The sequence below is a fragment of the Pteronotus mesoamericanus genome, unplaced genomic scaffold (assembly GCF_021234165.1).
Source record: "Pteronotus mesoamericanus isolate MK-2021 breed Mesoamerican mustached bat unplaced genomic scaffold, CSHL_Meso_final contig_90, whole genome shotgun sequence".
Lineage (NCBI taxonomy): Eukaryota > Metazoa > Chordata > Mammalia > Chiroptera > Mormoopidae > Pteronotus > Pteronotus mesoamericanus.
Window position 1 is genome coordinate 11,479,865 of NW_026555277.1, and position 20,837 is coordinate 11,500,701.

The 20,837-nt window shown below is 35.8% G+C and overlaps 1 protein-coding gene across 1 annotated transcript in view; it reads left to right on the forward strand.

Annotated features, from left to right (window-relative positions):
* ABCA12 (ATP binding cassette subfamily A member 12) overlaps positions 1 to 20,837 on the forward strand; it is a 165,389-nt gene that overhangs the window by 79,857 nt on the left and 64,695 nt on the right. Inside the window, exons 9-18 of the mRNA XM_054586173.1 lie at positions 1,495 to 1,570; positions 4,454 to 4,572; positions 5,566 to 5,672; positions 11,682 to 11,935; positions 12,026 to 12,138; positions 13,371 to 13,495; positions 15,152 to 15,325; positions 18,287 to 18,451; positions 18,765 to 18,975; positions 19,989 to 20,128. Coding sequence (XP_054442148.1) covers positions 1,495 to 1,570; positions 4,454 to 4,572; positions 5,566 to 5,672; positions 11,682 to 11,935; positions 12,026 to 12,138; positions 13,371 to 13,495; positions 15,152 to 15,325; positions 18,287 to 18,451; positions 18,765 to 18,975; positions 19,989 to 20,128 — 1,484 coding nt within the window. The remainder of the gene's footprint in view (positions 1 to 1,494; positions 1,571 to 4,453; positions 4,573 to 5,565; positions 5,673 to 11,681; positions 11,936 to 12,025; positions 12,139 to 13,370; positions 13,496 to 15,151; positions 15,326 to 18,286; positions 18,452 to 18,764; positions 18,976 to 19,988; positions 20,129 to 20,837) is intronic.

Consider the following 20,837-nt stretch of genomic DNA (forward strand, 5'->3'; position numbering starts at 1 on the left):
TGAGGAAGAGAAACTCCATGCAATATATTATACAAATGACACTGAACTTGTTTAATATCACCTTGGAGTTCAAAGTGAAAAAGATTTGGTCTTAGAAACACGGTTTTATATACTTTTATATTGCAAAAGCATGAATCTTAAGAGTCCTACCCTTGATTATTCTGTTTATGAATGCCACTAAATAATCAGTGTTATCATTATTAATTCAGTTTATTTATTTTGGGTATCTTCATTCGTGGTCCTTTAATTCACCGATGCATTGCTACCAGAGCAATAATATTTAGCTGCATCTTGAGCTGAACACAAGAAAACTCGGCTCCACTGAATAGGAAAACTGAAAAAGCCACTCTACCACTTACTAGGGGTGGTATAAACAATCTCAGACATGACTGATATAAAGATAAATATGAAGGTCTTTAATTGTATGATACTCTTTTACACGCATGCTAATTTAAATAGACTATGTGACCAGCACTGGAAAAATATGGACAATTGCATGGTTTTGCTCTAGGACCTTTATGGAAGGCGTTAGGATACACTAACTAGAGAGAATGGGAGAACTATTAATGCTGGTAATAAAATTTCCTATTGAAAATGATTAGGCCAGTGTTAAAAATGACAGCACTGAGACATACTAGATTATTTATAAGGAATAGGCAGTGTCAGAAGAGAAGACAAATAAGTGATATCGTTTTCCTAAAGGGGCTGAATGAAAGCATTGGATTTATAATGTTTTTATTTATGCAGTAACCATTTCAAATATTTTCATTTTCAATTTTTCATGTGAATGTTATTGCACACTTACTCTTTAATGATGCAATGTTATGCGGCAAGCTGAATCAGCAACCTATTTGACTTCTAAGGGCAATTCTCAATGTTAAATTAGATCTTCACATACGGTTTCTATTAGACCCAACTTAGTGATTATCTTCCACACTCCAAAACTTCATATTATTTGAGACCACTCAAAACAGTTCTGTTAAAATTAGCCAATTTGCATTCACAGCTGCATTCAATTGAAATCAGTGGCTGCTTTTTGAAAGATGAAAAATATAGATTAGTGATGGCAGATGTTCCTAAGTTCTAGGCAACTGAAGGCAAAGGAAATCCAGTGATCTAGGGCTGAAATTGACTTATTAGATTAACAAGTCACATGGTAGTCAATCTGTAATATAATCTTCAAGAATCACCTATGTGTCCTGGTCTTTGGATAAAATAATGTAACAGTTTCATACAAAAGAAATAATTTATTAGACAAACATGTGCTTGACCATTGGGATTATTTTGATTAGTGACCATCTATTTTCTATAAATATCCTCAATGTTTTCAACAAGAAGAGCATAGATATCACTTGCAAAGTCCTGTGGAAAAAAATTAGGCAGATTTTCTGCATTTTTCCCCTTTAATTTTACCTGAAATGATTTTTGCTAAGAAAAATAACTCCTTTAAGCCAATGTGTTAAATATTTACCTATATAAATGTTGTTACTGTAGGTGACTCTGATAATTCAACACATTTGTGGAGCAAAGAAGATGGACAGTCACTTTCTCCAAGCAGCCTGGCTGCACAGTAAGTCCTTCTTTGTTGGTTTGTTCTAAATTGGTAGGCAACTGGGCTGAAGCAATCAAAACGATTCATAGACATAAATTCTTCTATGTGTGTAAGACTATGACATAGAAAAGTCAATTACTGACTGACCAAAGACAAGGGTATAGTTGAAGTGTATGGCCAGTCAAGGTTATGCAAAAATTTGTTTGCTTCAGTAGTATTTGGGTAGCAAACTGTTTATAGGTAATTTAATGTTGGAGCATTATTGGGGCATGTAAATATGCCAACCCATAAATAGGCAGTGGATAGGATGACAGCAACCTTGGCTTCTAAGGACCATTAATATGAGTACTTCCCTGTAATAACTGTAGCAGTTATTGTAGGCAGTACAAGCAGTTGCCTCTAGAAGCTGATTGAAGTTAATTCCTATATCAAGGCAAATTTAGAGACTAGATGGCCTGTTATGTAAAAATTGTTTAGGACTGATAAATTATACTATTGAAAATTTTGTACTTTAGTCCCAAAGTGTACATTTTTATGCTAATGGAAACTTGTATAAATAAAAACAAATAGTAGGACTTATTTTTAACCATGTATTTCTTTTTCTAATATCAAATTTATGCAGTTGTTTATATCTTTCTATTACTTAACAAGAAGTTCTTGCACTCTGGGTCGTTCTAGGCAAAATCCTTCCATAAACAACCACCTCCTATTTCTGCTCCCACCTCTCTTCTCCTCGAAGGTGGTTGGATCACATGCTTTTTACAGAGCAATCAATCAAGCAGCCTTGGGTAATTTTCCCCTACCTAGGATGCCATGTTCCAAAAGTCTTTCATAGCCATCGAAAATAAATTTAAAAAAGAAAAACACCTTGAATTGAGATAACGGACGGCTGGCTATTGCTGAAGCCAGGTGTCTTCGTCAGAGCCTTGAGGCATCCATAGCACTGATAATGCTGGCACTTCATACCTGCAAATTTCACAGCAGACATAGTTGCTGACAGTTAGTTCACAGTTTATTAGGAAGAATTCAATACTTTAAGATGGTTCTTCTTGAGATCCATACAATTAAGGGATTTCTTATCTTTGGACTTCCTTTCTATTCCCACTTTAAAATAATTTCAGAGTGGCATACTTGGCATAAAATTAAAAAATTTTGGTCCATAATTTTCTAAAGAAAGCTGCTCAAAAATATTTTTTTAGCTCTTCTTCCTCGTTATTTTTGTTCCAAGGTTATTGTTTTTATTGTTTTGTGTGTGTACACTCATGCTTGCATGCATTCACAAGCTCATCTTTTTAATAAAAGCATTCATGGGGAGCAGATAGGATTATATATAAAGGATACATAAATGAAATGGTTTGCAGGAGTAATTGGATGTTTATGCCAAGGCAGTGGCACATTGATATGGAATCTTAATTTGGGAGTATAGTAAATCCAATCTCAAAAATCTTATCCATCAAATGTTATAAAACTAAGAGAATGGCTTAGATGATATTTCAAGGCCACTTTTAGCACAACATCCTCTCATTTTAAGCTTGAAATGTTATCATGAGAATCTCTTGTGCTGCTCCACTTAGAAGGTTAGGCTAATATTTTGCTATTGAGCACTACACCAGGATGGAAATGGCTTTATGCTATAATACCTGGAAGAAAGGAAGGCAACACAAAAGAAAGAAAGGCGGTACTGGGGAGAGGGTCTCTGGTCAAAAAATGCTTAGAAGCAAGAGAGCTTGGGAATGGTTGCTATTTTCTTTTTAACATGAAGGCTGTGGACTGTATTTAAATAAGGGTCAGCCATCCTACCAATTAGCTGTGCTCTGATTGCCATGCTAGAGACTTTTCTTGACACAGATTTCTTTTTGAAGTTCCTCACAGATCCAGTGTTGTTAACCCACATCTAAACAGCCTAAGACTTCTTTCATGTTAATGCAAACGTTTTCCTACACGTTCACTAGTTATACCAGGATATATCTCTTCCCTTAGTATTTGAAAATCAAAGTTAAACACATCTGACAAAACTAGTTAATTTGTGTATTGTACAGTTTGATTCGACTTAGATGGTCCCCAAATCAGTCATTGACATTTATCCTCTATCTATCTTAATAAAATTCAAGAAAGTAGATATTAAGGGAAGAAGTTATAAACTAAATAGAAAAACAGCCTCATAGTTAAAGTGAAGGGCATGCATAACACACACATTTATTCACTTCCATATACATGCCTCAAAAATCTTAGGCTAATGTCCTCATATGCCGGTCAAAAAGAAACCATAAAGTGGTTAAATTGGTAACACCCAACTGGCCACTTTTTAGAATTAAAAAAAAAATTTATACTGTTCAAATGGATGACACTCTTTCTCTTTTATCACAATGAAATGAATTTAAATCTGTTTAGAGAATGTTATAGGTGTAAAGCATCTAACAAATCATCCAGCCCCTCATTAGACAAGAGAAGAAGCTGAGACCCAGTTTAGGGCTGCCAGGCTTAGAGGGAAGAGAACAAAAACATGGAAGATTCACAGGATGTACTTACATTGAAAAGTTATTTATTGTTCACATGAAATTCAAATTTAACCAGAAGTTGTGTATTTTCTCAAACACCCTTAGTCCCGTGATTTTCTTTCTTCCCCATAAATTTGCCTAAAAATTACCATAATATTAGTTATGATTGGATATTAAACTAATTAAATATAATGATAATACCCATGGGAAAGGTAAGTATCCAGAGAACCCAGGGTCACATTGTCTCGGTGCGGCTGGGCTGGGCGCCGGGAGAGGGACGCTTCCCAGCGCTTCCGGGCTCAGGCCCCCACGCCCCAAACCCAGGGACTCACGCGATCTCAGCACCGTGGCTTTGCTTTATTTTTATGTGACTTAATTTACATATTCTTTTCTAATTCCATAGGCTCCTAATACTGGAAAACTTTGAAGATGCCCTTTTAAATATATCAGCAGATAACCCATATATTCCTTACTTGGCATGTGTGAGAAATGTCACTGACCACCTGGCCAGGGGTTCTCAAGGTACTGTTTCCTTTAATCGCCCAAATGCTGCTCACAGTTCTGAATTCTCTTCTCAGGTAGTTAATCCTTTTAAGATATTTGCTTAAAAAGGGAAGAACATTTTAAAATCTTAGTTTCCGTGGGCATCGGTTTCAGTTTAGGGGTCTGAGATGTCAAAGGAATATGTAACCATATTATTATAGTATGACTTCTCTTGGTAGTGCTAGTAGGCCCCCTGGACAAACTTTCCAAAGGTCCACAGCCATGAGGAGTTCGCCCAACCCTACATGATATTTTCCATGCCCTTAATAATTTTAGTTGTCAAAAAGATAACAAAGAATGAGAATATAGACTTCCAAAAGCAGATGTGAATTACAGAAGCAAAAGTGTTTCCATGGCAGACTATTCGTGCCTCCTACTGAATTACAGTTTGTTTTTAGTTTTCTTCCTGCATGAGCAACCATAAAAGAATTGCATTTAATCAAATGTTTCTTTTCTTTTAAAGAGAAAATATCTCTGTTCTCACATTTTATAATAGATAAGCATTTACTTTTCCCACACCAAAACCATTTTTTGAAACTCAGTGGCAAGCAAATAGCACAACAAATAATTAAAGATGGTCTCTGTTTAGTGAGCATGAATTAATTAAGGTTTAAGGGCATATTTATGTCACAGTGATTATACAACCTATTCTCCCCCAACCACTTAACTACTTAATAGTAAATCCAAAAGTCATAAATAAAAGCATATTCAATTCACAGAGACCCAAATTATTGAGCACCTTTGGTAGAAACATTTTTGCCTCAAAGCAGAATATCTGAATATTTTTAAAACAATGAACTCTTTAATCTCCATGGTTCAAGAAAAAGTTAAGTTTTCACTTGTCTTATGTTTGGATTGAACTAGACTATTATTGTAGAAAAAATAATAAATTAGGATAAAGGTATCTGTCAAATTGGTTTCCTAAATAACCCTGCAATTCAAGTAAGCTAACTTTTCTCCTCTTTTTTACAGAAAATTTAAGACTCCTGCAGTCTACAATTCAATTTAAAAAATATTTTCTTCAAAATGGTTCCTATGAGGATTACTTCCCTTCACTTCCTGAAGTCCTAAAATCAAAAGTAAGCCCTGAAAGAAAAACGTAACCATCAATACTTCCTGTTGTGCTCTGACAAGATGGCTTTTAATTCCAGTTTTAAATCTGTGTCTTAAAAAATTTGGTCCTATTTAGACTCTAGTTTCATGCTGGGAACAGGTGACAGAGTGTACTGATGTTATATAACGATATTTTGTTTTTAATTAGTGGATGTGTCTGCATCAAATAACCCGTAAGAGCCGAGTCAGAGTGTGCATATACAGAAAAGAATGACTAATAATGTAGTTATCTCATGAAGCTTCATGATTTGAAAAAGCATTCACAATATTATTTCTAATTTGAGTTGTCTTTAGTTCTTTAAACTAAAAAATTTGATATCAAAAGCTGATGTTTTAGACTTTATAGTGTGCCAAAAACATCTCAGGAGTTGACTCACTTTATTTTTTATTATTGTCCTTATAAGAAGAAACTAATAATTCATATTAAAATGTATGACATTGAAGAAAAGGGAGAAAGTAACAAAAAAAATAAAATCTGAAGTTTGGATAGGTTCATGTTTATTTGCCTATTATTCTTTGTTTAGCTCATGCATAAAGAATGCAGGTTATCATGAAATTCACTTCATTTCTTAAATAACTCTATTAAATTTTGAAAGCAGTTTTCCTAGTAAGAACAGCAGTTTAATCTGATTTATGTAGCCAGGGATAAAGTAAAATTGGAACTGGTTTATTCAGGGCATGCAAGATGACTTGCTGTGGAGTCAACATGGTATAATTAAGCAGGCCTCCAAATTGTATGTCCATGAATATTACAAATATATATGCTAGTTAGATTACCTACATTGTAGTCCTGAGTCTTCGACACAAATCAAAATTCTTAACGTACTTGATTTAGCACTATCTTAATTTGTTTGTGCAAATGAGAAGGAAGTTATACATTCACCTGAAAAATATCTACTCATCCTTCAAGAACAAGTTTAACGGTCATTCCAGTAATATTACAGCATCGCCTTTCTTCCTGTTTTCTCGGCCAGGATAATGACTTTGTGTGCATATAATATTTATCCATTTTTTCATTCAGTCTATCATGTGTGCTCCCGTAATACTAATCTATTTCTTCAAAAGGCGTAATTTTTATCTGCAAAATTCTTATCATCACCTGGAAAACTTGGAAAGGCAGACCAATAATTATAAAGCAGTGAAATCAGTGCTATGGTATGTGGAAGGACATGTCGCGGGGGAGGGATATCGAAGTCAGATTGCAAGGGATGGAGGTGGGGAGAAAAAAATGTCGTGGAGGAGGTAATGCTTACTCTGAGTCTTGCAGGACTATGTTGAATTAGGTTACAAGCCTGCATTCCAGACATAGGGACCTACATTTGCAAGATGACAGAGGTGTAAATCTGGAGGACCGATATAGGCTATCTGCAGTCATGTGTCCAGCTCAAGCAGAAGGTGCCTCTGGAAGAGACAGGAAAGGGGGAGGCAGAGAACCTGGTCCCAGACCCCAAAGGCCTCTTTGAGTGTAGTCAGGGAGTTTGGATCTGATTCTGAAAATGCTGCGAATTTTAAGGTGATATTTTCATTTTAGAAAGAGACCTCTATTGGGGAATTATGGAGAATAGATTGAAAGAAAGCCACATAGGTGATATTTGAAGTAATCTAAGCAAAAATTGAAAGTGTGCGCTATGTCAGTGGCAGAGAATTAGAAGGGAGAGGCACTTTCAAGAGTCCTGTAGGAGGATGAGTTGACAGGAAATGGCGGCAGCTAGAGAGGTGGGTGTAAGGAAGAGATTCTGATGACAGTGAGGTTTCTGGGTTTTGGAACTTATTACTCAGCACAGTATTTTTTGTGCTGAGTAATATATTTATAGGGCCTATTTCTTTTGCTAAAGTCTGATTAAATTATGCCTCTGTATCTTTAAAGCCCCAAGCACAAAGTAGGAGCTTAAGACTTGACTTTTGAATGCATGAACAAATGAGGGTGTTAAAGTAGAGCTCTGGCCATGTAATTGTGTTACCTGGGCAATTACTCATTGTAGTTTTCAACTTGCAAAGAAACCAGGCAGTGTACAATATACACTAGGGAAATGGAAAGAAAACATTCTCAATCATTTACTCTAATGGAATGGGAAGGGAGCTCAGAATAATATAAAGCAGCATCTACATTTTTAATATACTGTTCCCCTAGAGGGTTATATTAAGAAAAAAATCTAGAAGCCACAGAGATGGAAACAAACTACAATTTTGTCCCTTGGATAGAAAATGCATTGTCATTTATAACAGTGTGGCTGCTATTTGCTGTTGACAACCCATTCATTCCAAGACCACAAGTTCCATGAGGAACGTTGCCAAGTCTGTCCCTTTACTGTTCTATCCTCCTGACATAGAGTGCAACACATGGAAAATATTCAGGACATATTGAAAGAATGAGGACAAACTCCTAGGGTTTTACAGTAAGAGATGCTTTTACTCTCCTGCTTTGCCCTCCCTGGTAATTAGAACTCTGTGACAGTCAGGGCCAGCCATTCAAAAACTTTACTCAGGTATTTCTAAGGTTTAGACCTTCCAAAATATCAAACGCTTGTCATTTGTGGGTGGCTTTTCCTTTGTTCTCACCCCTCTGTTCTAGCCGTAACATTCTGCTCTAGAACTTTTCTGTTCTCTCCTTCCTTCATTGTCTATTTTATTCTTTTTTTCTTCCAGTCTTTTTGGTGGAAAGATGACATGATTGGGGAATTACAAATGAAGTAGATATTCCCCATACTGGGCAGAAATATACATAACACAATATTTGTATTGTTACACTTTTACATTTTTAAACAGTGCCTTTCCCCCTCCAAGAGGCCAGGAGTGTTGCTGTTTTACTATTTTTATGCTTACAACATACTGAGGGGCACACCATCATCTCACTCAGAATTCTGATTCAGATGCATTGGGGAACTATGGGTACTGGGCAAGTCAGTTGCAGCTGGACATGGAATTAGTTCTGGTCACTGTTCCAGTGAGGCCCGAGTCCTTACTAACTGTGTGGACCAGAGTGGTGATAAAGGAGAGAGGGGCTCTGCATGAGGCTCTGACAAACCTACCATTTGAACTTGACACGTGCGTTTGTAAAGAGAGTTATAATTCTCTGAATTTATGTTGATTACTAATGACCCATATAGCATCAAAATTCTAATACATGTATAGACAAATTTTAGAAGACAGTAGTAAACAATGACATATACTAAATGGGCACCAGGCAGCTCCTTGGCAGATGTGCCTCTCAGTGCATTCCACAATTTTGATGCTGAATTAAATTATTATTTCAGAGAACCAAATCAACTTCAATAGCATGGCTAGATTTCCCTTTTACTTCTATTACTTTTATCTTATCAAGCCAAGATTATGCTATATGGGCTTTTACTGGTTTCTCCTACATGTATGCCAAAGTTGCAGTTAAAAAATACATTTGGGTCTCTACTGAGGAGTAAAACTCATTCAAATTTACTGCAGGGTTTAATTGAACCCTCAAGGGCTCAATTAAAACAAATATATTGGCCTACCAGTATTTATCTTTTTATTTAAGAAATCACTAAAATACAAGCCACTGGAGGATGTGACAAGCAGGGTTAGCTCTGTTCATTAAAAGTTTAATCATATCTACCATCTGGAAAAAATCAAAGGAAGGAACAGAGTGGCAAACATGTAGTTACAGCTGGTAAATGGTTGGACCTATTACATAATGGAAAATTTAACAATAAGACTACTAAGTTGAATTTTAATACATGTGAGGCCATTTTAGATAGTTCAAAGCCAGAAGTCAATTAGAAAATTAAATACAGTTGAAAATAGGCCAATAATATTTGCTATATAAAATGATTTGTGTTTCATTGTTACATCCTGCACATAGTTACTATAAACCTCTCATCAAAGATACATTCTTGTGCCTTTCCCATTTGCCATACAGAAGGAAATGTTGCAAACATTTGCCTGTATCATAAAATAGTTCACTTCTGTCAAAATACAACTTCTGATTGGAAACGGAGCTGCAGATTCCAGAATGATACATGTATTTGCTCTTTTAGAGGGTGCTCCAAATTACTTGACTTCTTAAAAGGAATAGCTTGAGGGTGGCTTCCAAGCACAGTAGATCCAGCTTCCCTAGGAGGCATAATTTTTTTTCCTCCAGGAAGTATGACTAGGGAATATATCCTCAAAACACAGCCGAGCATAGTGAACCTCGGTGAACAAAGGTGACAAGACAGGAAATTAGTTGATTTCCATTTTTCTCCTCTTCCTCTGCATGTGGGATTTTAAGCCCTTTTAAAAACACTTCTGTTCCATAGAACTGATAAATGTGCCTAGTTTTCCTCTATAGATAAGAACGTAGAAGGCAATGTCAGTCACAATGCACACTTCTGAAAAACCAGGTGTGTCCCCATCCAGATTTTAAATTTTAAATGCAGTCTTATTAAAATGCATATGATCCCCAGGCTGCAGTTTAAAAAATGTTTTTTCTTGTCAAATATTTTTTTTAATTGTGGTAAAATACACATAACATAAAATTTAGTCTTAACCATTTTGACTGTGAAGTTCAGTCTTGTTAAATGCCTCTGCATCATTGTGCAACCAGTCTCCGGGTCTCTTTTCATCTTGTAAAACTAAAATCTATTAAGCAACAACTCCACATCCCTCTCTCCCTACTAGTCCCTGGAAGCCCACAGTGCCATTTTTCTGTCACTGTGAATTTTACTACTTTAGGGAACTTATGTAAGTAAGAGCATCTGTATTTATCTTTTCGTGACTGGCTTACTTCACTTGCATATTGTCCTCAAAGCTCATCCATGTTGTAACATATGTCAGAATTTCTTTCCTTTTTAAGGCTGACTGATATTCTATTTTGTGTATATACCACATTCTGTTTATCCATTCATTTGTCAATGGGCACTCAGTTGCTTCCACCTGTTGGTTGTTGTGAATAATGCTGTCATCAGCTGCAAATAGCTGTTGAGCCTTGGCTGGTGTGGCTCAGTGGGTTGAATGCCGGCCTGTGAACTCAAAGGTGACTGGATTGATTCCCAGTCAGGGCACATGCCTGGGTTGCAGGCCAAGTCCCTCATTTGGGGCGAATGAAAGGCAGCCAATCGATGTATCTCTCTCACATTGATGTTTCTCTCCTTCCCTTTCTTCCTCTCTTCCCCTCCCTCTAAAAAAGAAATAAAATTTTTTTTAAAAGAAAAAACCCAAATAGCTGTTTAAAATTCAACTTTCAATACTTTTGGATATATACACAAAAGTAGATTCTATAATAATTATATTTTTAACTTTTTGAAGAACCACCATATTGTTTTCCATAGTAGCTGTATTATTTTACCTTCCCACCAACAGTGTACAAGTGTTCCAACTTCTCCATATCCTTGCCAACACTTGCTTTTTCTATTTTTGTTTTTGTGTTGTTTGGGGGAAGTTTTAAAAACAGCACCCACCTTAATGGGTATGAGGAAGACAGACTTTTTTGAAGTTCCAAACCAAACTTGCTTCGCTGTGTTCCCTTGCCTGCGATTTAACATATAAACTGAAATGTAAAATTAGTTTAAATATTTGTGATTTAAATAGATAAAATTAAATGACATCTTTTTACATTCTAAATCTACAAGATATGAGTACAGTTGGGAAAGATAGGTCCAAAAGTTGAATAAAATTTTTTTAAACTAATTTATTTTTTAAAAAACTTACCTGGGTGACATAGGTCAATAGACTCTTATAGGTTTCAAGTGCACATTACTATTATATGTGATTTGCATATTGCATTGCGTGACCACCGCCCAAAGTTAAACCATCATCTGTCACCAAATATTTGGCCCCCTTTAAAATTCTTAAGAGAACAATAAACTAACATGACAGAAAAGAGTGTTTCATGCTAAAACTGTTGCCAAATGCCAACTAACACATATGAATTTTTTTAAGTAAATCAATTTTGCCTATTATCAACTACTAAGTATTTAGAATAATGTAACATCTATTTCCTACTCTTTCCCCTTTCTGGAAAGGTGTCTCAGCTTCAACACTTGACAGAACTTCTTTGTGAACCTGAAACTTTCAATTCATTAGAGAAAATGTGCCCACTCTCTAATATGAACTTCAGAAACCTGTGTGAAGAGAGTGCATTTCATGTGCAACTCCTCGAAGCAGCAGAGCTCAGCACCGAAATAGCAACCAGCTTACTGTACAGCGACATCATTTCTAAAAAACTGAAAGATTTGCTTACTGGGGATCCAATCAAAATTAATTTAAGTATGGATCGGTATGTTTACCCATTGTCTTCTTCCTCGGTAAAATCCCCTCTCAAATTGTTGAAATGGTGAGTTCAATTTCCTCTTCTGCTCTGTTCCAGGTTTCTAGAACAGGCATTGCAAATGAATTACTTGGAAAATATTACACGATTAATACCCGCCATAGAAGCCACACTGCATGTCAATCACAGTGCAGACACTTCTGAAAAACCAGGTGTGTCCCCATCCATATTTTAAATGCCGTATTATTAGAATGTGTGTGATTCTCACGCTGCAGTTTAAGAAAAGCTTTTCTGAAGTTCTCAACAAAATCTGCTTCATATCTGCTCTTTTACATCAGAAACCTGAAGCTTTCAAATATGGTTACCCATCTCAAAACACAGAAAGCTAGCAGAGAATGAAACAGGGAAATGTGATTTCACAGCAAAAAGGTCTTCAAACATTTAACTAGTTAGACCAGTTACCTTTTGTTTCTCTGATATATTAAAGTGTATTTGATGGTCTGTTGAGAAAGGTAGGATGAAATTTATTTACTTCCGTGAGAATAATACGATTTAAAAAATAAAATAGATGCACTACTCCCTACAGAAATCAACATTCAGAACCTCCTATTAGTATTCTGAGCATGATGCATCATGCAATACATTTCTCCTTTGCATAATACCTCAATACTGAACAGAAAGGCATTTAGAATTTTGGACAACAGGCAGCCACAAAAGTGGAAGGGCACTGAGTCCAAAAATAAAGATAGTGTATTTGCATGAGGGATACTTCATAAAGAAGTCGAATGGCATTTGCAGAATGGAGATTGCCACCTGCCAAAATAAAGTCAAAATATTACGCATTAACTGACCCAGATATGAAGTAACCATAATTACTGTCCTAAGAGTTTGAGGTTACACACATTCTGTTTGGAAACTCTGTATAAACTGTAGCATGCTGGGCAAAGTTGTGGGAAAATGCCCTGTGCCCTGTGGCCTGGTGTTATGGTTTAGCACACCTTGCCCTAAGTTGGCAATGTTATATAATCCAAAGTTAAAAAACATTTTGAATTTGTGTGGTGCTGTAAATCAAATGGAGAGATATATATTTAGTACATTATGTGATCAGATTCTCTAAGGAAACCATGTTTTCTTTGAATGAACCTTGAGTTGCAGGCATCTAAGGAATGCAGAACAATCTGTTACATTGGGTTAGCGATACTGTAATAGGAACAAGTCTAAATCAGATAGAAATACATTCTAAAGATGCAAATGTTCCCAAAACTGGGAGACATTTGTTCCAGACACAAGAAATATATGTTGAATATATATTTTAGTCTAAAAGGTTTCTCTGTGTTAGTATGACTAAAAAAATTACATCACAATTAACATAGGAGTTTTTTTCTTTCTTTCTTTTTCCCTCATATGTGTTTTTTTTTTTCTCCTTTCTTTTTCCCCTTTGCAGGCCAGTTAATCGAAATGTTTAAAAATGTGGAAGCGCTGAAGGAAGAACTGAGGAGAATGACAGGACTGTCCAACAGGAGCATCGACAATATGCTGGCCATTCCGCTCCCTGATAACAGAGCTGAGGTGCGGTGGAGTGTCTCTGTACTTACCTCCGGTGTTTCAAAGTCTAAATAGCATTAAATGTTTGTTGGGTATTTATCAGTAAAATGCTAAGTAGCTGAATAGAAATGTGGTGAGTTTTCCATGTGAATGATAAAATCAGAGGGCTGGATCTTAAGTGAAGATGGAAGAAAAATCCTGAAGCAAGAATATTACCACTTTCTGTTCCTTCCCTTCTAGTTTTTCTTCCTTCCTCTTGCCTCCTTGTTCCTCTCCTTTTCTTTACTCCCAGATGGTTTTCTTAAATAAGCAGTGACATCAATTCCTTATGTTCACTATCGCAATCACATTATCAGAAGTAAATTTGCATCATGAACATCTATTATGATGATATCAAAGTACAGTTCAGTAACCTAAGAGGCAAAACAGGGAGATTATTTATAGTTTGTTGAAATTAAAATTAAAATAAATACTCTTTTTTTTTTTAAACTTTTTAAGAGTCCCTGGACAAGACAGTATATAACATAGACATGGTAAAGGGAGTTTGTGTAAGTTTGCAGGTGTTGTATACGTTATTAGGGATATGAAAATGAATAATATCTTTTCCTTATAGGCTGATAATAGGGTTTTCCACTTGCAATTGCTTATATTTTATCCCTTTTCCAAGTCCATTGTCTAGAAGTGTCATAGAAATCTTCCAAAAGAGCTGCAGAGCCGAAGGCCTCACCCATTCAAATCTTACATGTGACAGAATGTGTCATTTCTAAGCACAGCCCAGCTATTCTCCAATATTAGATAATGTTTTTTAAAAGCCTATAAGGCTGCCTTTGGAAAATATTTATGTTTACTTGTGTTATGTTAATTGGTTCCCCAGTACAAAAATGGAAACTGCTTTGACTTCATTTTTTTCCTCTTGTTCTAGTAAATAATGTTCATTTACTTTTCCCCTTTGATCTCACCTTTTGCTCATTTGATCATAAGATTTAATGTCTGCAATCATGCGCTTAGCTTCTGAAGAGCAGCTTCATTTTAATAAATTAAAGCATGTAAATGGAGAGAATACATTCTCCTTGCTTTCAAAAGGAAAGAGAAAAGTTTCTATAATCTGGAATTTCATAAGCTTTTCTCTTCATTTCAACTTGGTGGCAATAGAGGTGACTCATTTCTCCTATTTATCCCTCACTTTTCACACCCGCATTACTACCCAGGTTGATTCACATTATTGTGAGATTCTGGGCATTTTTCTTTGCCTTTCATTTCTGAACCAAAGAGCTTATTGTACAAGATTACAACTTTGAATGACTATAAAAATAAAATGCAATTTAAATAAGCTAAGGTTAATATTTAAAAGCAGCAAAAGTGTTAAACTACTATTTGCCCCAAACTTACAACAAAGCAATTGTTTTTCTTGGTGTCATCATTCACTCAGGTGTTCAAGCAAGAAATAATTGTAGACCCCTCTCTGTTTCTTTTCCCATTTTATTCCTCAGGCTTTCCAGTGAACTACAGCCTTGCTGTAGCTTTATTGGTAGTAATTAGTGCTTTAAATTAGTATTTGATTTTGAGGATGTCATTTTTTTTTAAGGGACTCTAATAAGAGTATAAGAAAAACCTCTCAAAATGGACAGATGGCTCTCAAAGGATTCGCAGCTATAATATTTTTCTTCCTCCAACTTGCAGATTATTTCTCGTGTGTTCTGGCTGCATTCCTGTGATGCTAATATGACCAATCCTGCACTGGAAAATGTGATGAAGGAATTCTGCAGCCTGCCTCCTCCAGAGAGATCCCGTCAGTCTTACCTCATTGGACTCACTCTTCTCCACTACTTAGACATTTACAACTTCACATACAAGGCAAGCAGCTATCGATGCAATATTTTTATATTCATACTTTAGTATAAAATAGGTGATTACATATGTGTGCTGTCTGCTACTATAAGGAATAAAATCCATTTATATAGCTTGTGGAATTATAGCTTTATTTTAGAGTGAAATGGGACCTTAGAGATCATATATGGCAAATTTGCACATTTATAGATGAATAAATGAATATTATTGACTCGTTAACTCTCAGTTTATATATCCAAGAGCATGAATTAAATTTGATATATAATATATGAATTTAATATATACTATACTAATATGCGAAATACAAGTGTTATGATAATTTTACAGTGAATAAACATTAATTTAAGATAAAAATAAAGATTAGAACAAAGTTATTTTTTTAAGTAAAACAATAAGAGATTTTTGGTATGTTTTCAATAAATATTTGTGTTCCTTTCATCAATTTAGGTAGAAGCTACCATTAGTTATCCAGTAGAATAAAACAAATGGTCATTATTGAGGCTCAGTAAAGTCAGCAATGACTTCGCCTTGCAATAAGTGGATGCTTTATTAGTACTTATTTAATAAAAACTGAAAGAAAAAATAGAAAGATAAGAAAACTAAGCATTCTGTTCACCCAAATCTAAAGTAGGTCAAAAATACTTACATGTTATTAAAAACACTGAAACATATATCTGTTTCTTTTGGTTAGAAAAAAACAAAAGCAACACAGCTGACTTACATTGTTGAATCATAACAAAAGCGATGGAAATGTTTTAAGACTGCTTATAAATAATCCTTTTCCAAGTCACTACCATCCCACATCTATACTTCTGCAGTGACCTCTTATCGGCTCCCCCCCATGCTCGCCTTGCTCTCTGCCTAAGCAGCCAAAATGATTCTTTTCAAACTGAGTCACATTATGTCACCCCTCTGCTTACCACCTCCCAGTGGCTCCTCATTTTATTCCAGTAAACCCCCAAATCCCACAGGGGTTTCATCTCTAAAACTCTATATTCCACCTGGCTACTCCCTGGGCCGTGCGACACCGCTCAGTGAGGCGTCTATCACGCGATTTGCAGGGCTGTTTGTCTTCCTCAACACTGACCTCAATAAGGCCCACTCTGTCCACCCTGTTTAGGATGCGGCCAATCTCACGTACTGCACTCTCAAACCTCCTTTCCTTGCAGGCCAGCACTCAATCCACTGAGCCACACCAGCCAGGGCTTCCTTTCCTTGCTCTATTTGTTTTCTATTGCCCTTTCAATAATGCTATATCTTTTACTTAATATTCATTTTTCTTATTTATTTTCTACATACCCCTGCTGGGATAGAAGCTCTATAGGTCCTCTTTGTTCACTGAAACATTTCAAGTGCCAGTAATGGTGCCTGGCCCATTGAAGAATTCAGAAAATACTCCTTAACTAAACAAACGGCTGTTCTACATAAAATATAACCTCAAATGCACATGAAGTAATATTTTAGTCTTTATTTTATAATGCCTCTGCAGAGCAGATATCAAACCAAACATTTCTTCTTGAGCCTACTGATTAAACATGTGCATTTGATAAGCCGAAGGCCATACATAATTCATGTAGGTATTGCAAATAAAAATTAAAAATTTTTTCATCATTAGTCAATTTTATATCAATGTAGGAATACCTAGAACTTTTATTCTAATTTATAGAAATCTGAGGCAGCAGCTGTACTATGGAGGCAGCTTTGTCTTCATGATATCTTTCCAGTTAAACCTCATGCTCATAGTGGTGTTTTATGTCTTTCCTGGACGCACCAAGGGCTTTCCCTCCTAATGGACCTCACACATTTCCCCCTCTGCCTATAGCCTTCCTGTCCTTATTGTTTCTATAATTTGTTCTTTCTCTTCTTTGGGATTCTGTCTTGGAAAGACTGCCTTTAATTTCTTAGCTAAACTCTCTCTTCCTCCCCATATTCCCCAGCCTTTTGTTTGTTGACTTACTTAACTGTTTCTCCTCTTCAACCAAGGCTCTCTTATTGGAGGGAGGATGCCAGTATGTGCACCACTGTATACCCATCACCTTGCCCAGTGCTGGACACATAGCAGGCATTCAATTAATGTTCACCGAATAAATAAATGAGTAAGAGGATAAAGTGACTTTAAAGTTTTAAAACATTTTTTTCTGCAGCAGAAATGCTTTATGAGATTAGGATTAAATAAATCATGTGGACCTTGAGACAGAGCTTTTCTGATTTTAAGGAGCACATTATATGATTTTTTGACCAATAGTATACATGAAGAATTATGTAATTGGTATTTACCTTTCTCATTTTTAGAATCATTTGCTTTTGGCAACTTTATTGAGGGTATTATTTACATGCCATAAAATTCACTCGAGTGTACAATTTAATGAATTGTTTTCATAAATGTGAAAAACTGTGCAACTATTACCACAATCTAATTTTAGAACATTTCCATCAATTCAAAGAGAAACCTATGTCCATTATGGTCACTTCTCATTCTGAATTCTAGCCCATTGACCTCGACTTTATTTTCCATCTTTAAAGATTTACCTTTTTTAGATCTTTTATATAAACAGTATTATACAATACATGGTCTTCATGTCTGAGGTTTTTCACTTAGTATAATGCTTTTGAGTTTCATACATGTTACACCATGTGTCAGTATGTCATTATGTTTTATAGCTAAGTAGTATTCCAGTTTAAGGACATACATTTTATCCATTCACTTGGATTGTTTTTACCTGTTGGCTCTTGGGAGTAATGCTGCTGTGGACGTTCAAGGTTTTGTGTAGACATCTTGTTTACATTTCCCTCAGTAAATTTCTAGGAATAGAATTGCTGGGTTATATGGTATATTTATGTTCGAACATTAACAAATTTCCAAAATGTTTTCCAAAGTGGCTTTCCCTTTTTAATATTCTCACCAATGATGTATGAAGGTTCTGTGTTCTCCACATAAGTCATTTATTTTTATTCTGTTTCTGTTAGGTGTTTTTCCCCAGGGAAGATCAAGAGCCAGTAGAAAAGATGATAGAACTCTTCATGAAGCTGAAAGGCATTCTCAGTCAGCTGACTTCCAGCACACATCCCCTGCTGAAGAAAATGAGATCCCTGAAACAAATGCATCTGCCCAGAACTGTTCCCTTAACGCAGGTAGAAAAGTCACCCAGTTATGTTCTTGTTAGAAAATTCCTTCTGTCATATTAGCTTGTATTTGAGATTAGTTATAATACATTGTTACAAATAAGGTACATTGCAAAAAAAATTTACAGGAAAACTCTTCTTCTCTGGCTTAAATTGAAGTTTCACAGTCTTCATTTACATTTGGGATACACGTTTTAAAGGTATTATGAAGTATGGAAACTATAAGAATACTCTAAGTATCGTCAGGGGTTGTTTCTGGACTGTTTTCAGGAACATTGGCAACTCATATAATGTTCATAAATCGTGGATTTTGATCTCACAGGCAATGTACAGAAGCAACCGGATGAGCACAGCTCAGGGATCATTTAGCACCATCTCCCAAGCATTGTGCTCCCAAGGAATTACCACTGAATACTTAGTCGCCTTGCTGCCCTCTTCCCAGAGGCGAAGAGGCAACCACACCAAAGATTTTTTGACTTACAAATTAAGTAAAGAGCAAATTGCTGCAAAATATGGAATTCCCACAAATGCCAGTGAGTATACTTTAAAATCAGCATGGTAATATCACCTAACAATGTTGTCTACTGTATATTAGCTTTTTCTAATAAATAAAGTATTAGTCTTCTCCAAGTATAAAAATAGAAAACATTTAGAGAACACTTACCACATGTCAAGCATGTTATGTATATTAGCTCATCCACTCTTCAGAACAACCCTTTGAGGTGTGCATGCCTGTATCTTCATCTTAGCAAGCAGACAGGAGGCACAGAGAGACTAAGGAATCTGGCCACAGTCATTGAACTTAAAAGTATCAGAGTTGTGATTGGAGCCCAGGCCGTCTGCGACAAAGTCTAGCCTCTTACCCATAACACTAAGAATGTGTCAGTCTTAGTTACACCTTCCTTGCTCATAGAAAACATAAAAACACATTTTAAATCTGTTCAGTCAATATTTTTTCTTAACATTGTAAAATTAGAAGTTTTATTAGAACAACATAGAGAAGTTCCACAAACACAGCAGGACTACAAGCATTTAGTAGTACATCAAAGTCACCTACTTCATCTATAAAGTTTGAGATGTAAAAAAGATCTGCTGAGCTCCTCCAAATAATATATAGAAGTTTAGGATAGAAATTGGGTTGACTCATTGATTTATCTTTTTATTTATTCAACAAACCTTTATTAAACAGCTCATGTATCTGTCACGTACATGTATGTGTACATGTACATGCATATGTATGTGTGTATTTTCAATTAAGTGCTGGTGAGGTGGATCAGTTGGAAGCAGTTTTGCAATTTGATTTTCAATCTTTCTAACTCCTCTTGACAAAATACCATCACTTCTTATGAGCTTGCTTATTGTTTTAAACTTTTACACCTAAAAAAATGTGTTACTATGCTTTCTAATTTAGATATCAGATGCCTCACATCTGTTAATAGTGCTGAGGCATTATTTTGGGTGTGACAACAATAATCTTTGTCAGTTTACCAACAGGAAATAGATTTGGAATACATATACTAAATTTTTTATTACACTTCCTTTCCAGCACCATTTTGCTTCTCCCTTTATAAAGACATCATTAACATGCCTGCTGGACCTGTGATTTGGGCTTTCTTGAAACCTATGTTGTTGGGAAAAATTTTGTATGCGCCATATACTCCAGTCACAAAGGCAATAATGGAAAAGGTTTGTCCATTATAAATCCAAGTTTCTCTCTTGCATATTATAATGATTTTTAACGTAGCCAACTTCCTATTTTACTCTAGCTGACTCAAATTTCTTTATATCTTACCTACTATTACCTTTGGCTTTCTGAAACTCTTAATAATTCTCCACTTACATTCTGTATATGTGTAAACAATGTAGGTTGGGTGGTAGCTCTTTGAAGAGAAATGAACCATGTTGATGCTTGAGAATGAGGTTAGTGAAAGCAAGGCCTCAGATTTTTCAACTTATCTCCCAAAGCAGAATGTTTTGTGACAACTCTTGTCTAACTTTCTATGTATGTAAGAAGAATGAGCACTAGAAAAAATAATATTGAAATATTACATAACTAATTTAAACAAAAACAATCCCTAAATAATAGATTCTTGACATCATATTTGGTAGTACAATTTAGCATCTTATATAAAATACAGAGGTTGAGTCCTGGCAGGTGTGGCTCAGTGGACTGAATGCTGGTCTGTGGACCAAAAGGTTGCTGACTTGGTTGCCTGCCTGGGCACGCGCCTGGGTTGTGGGCCAGGTCCCCAGTTGGGAGTGTGCGAGAGGCAACTGATCGATGTATCTCTAGCAGATGTTTCTCTCCCTCTCTTTCTCCCTCCTTTCCTCTATTTCTAAAAATAAATAAATAAAATCTTGAAAAAATACGGAGGTTGAGAAAGACAACACTAAT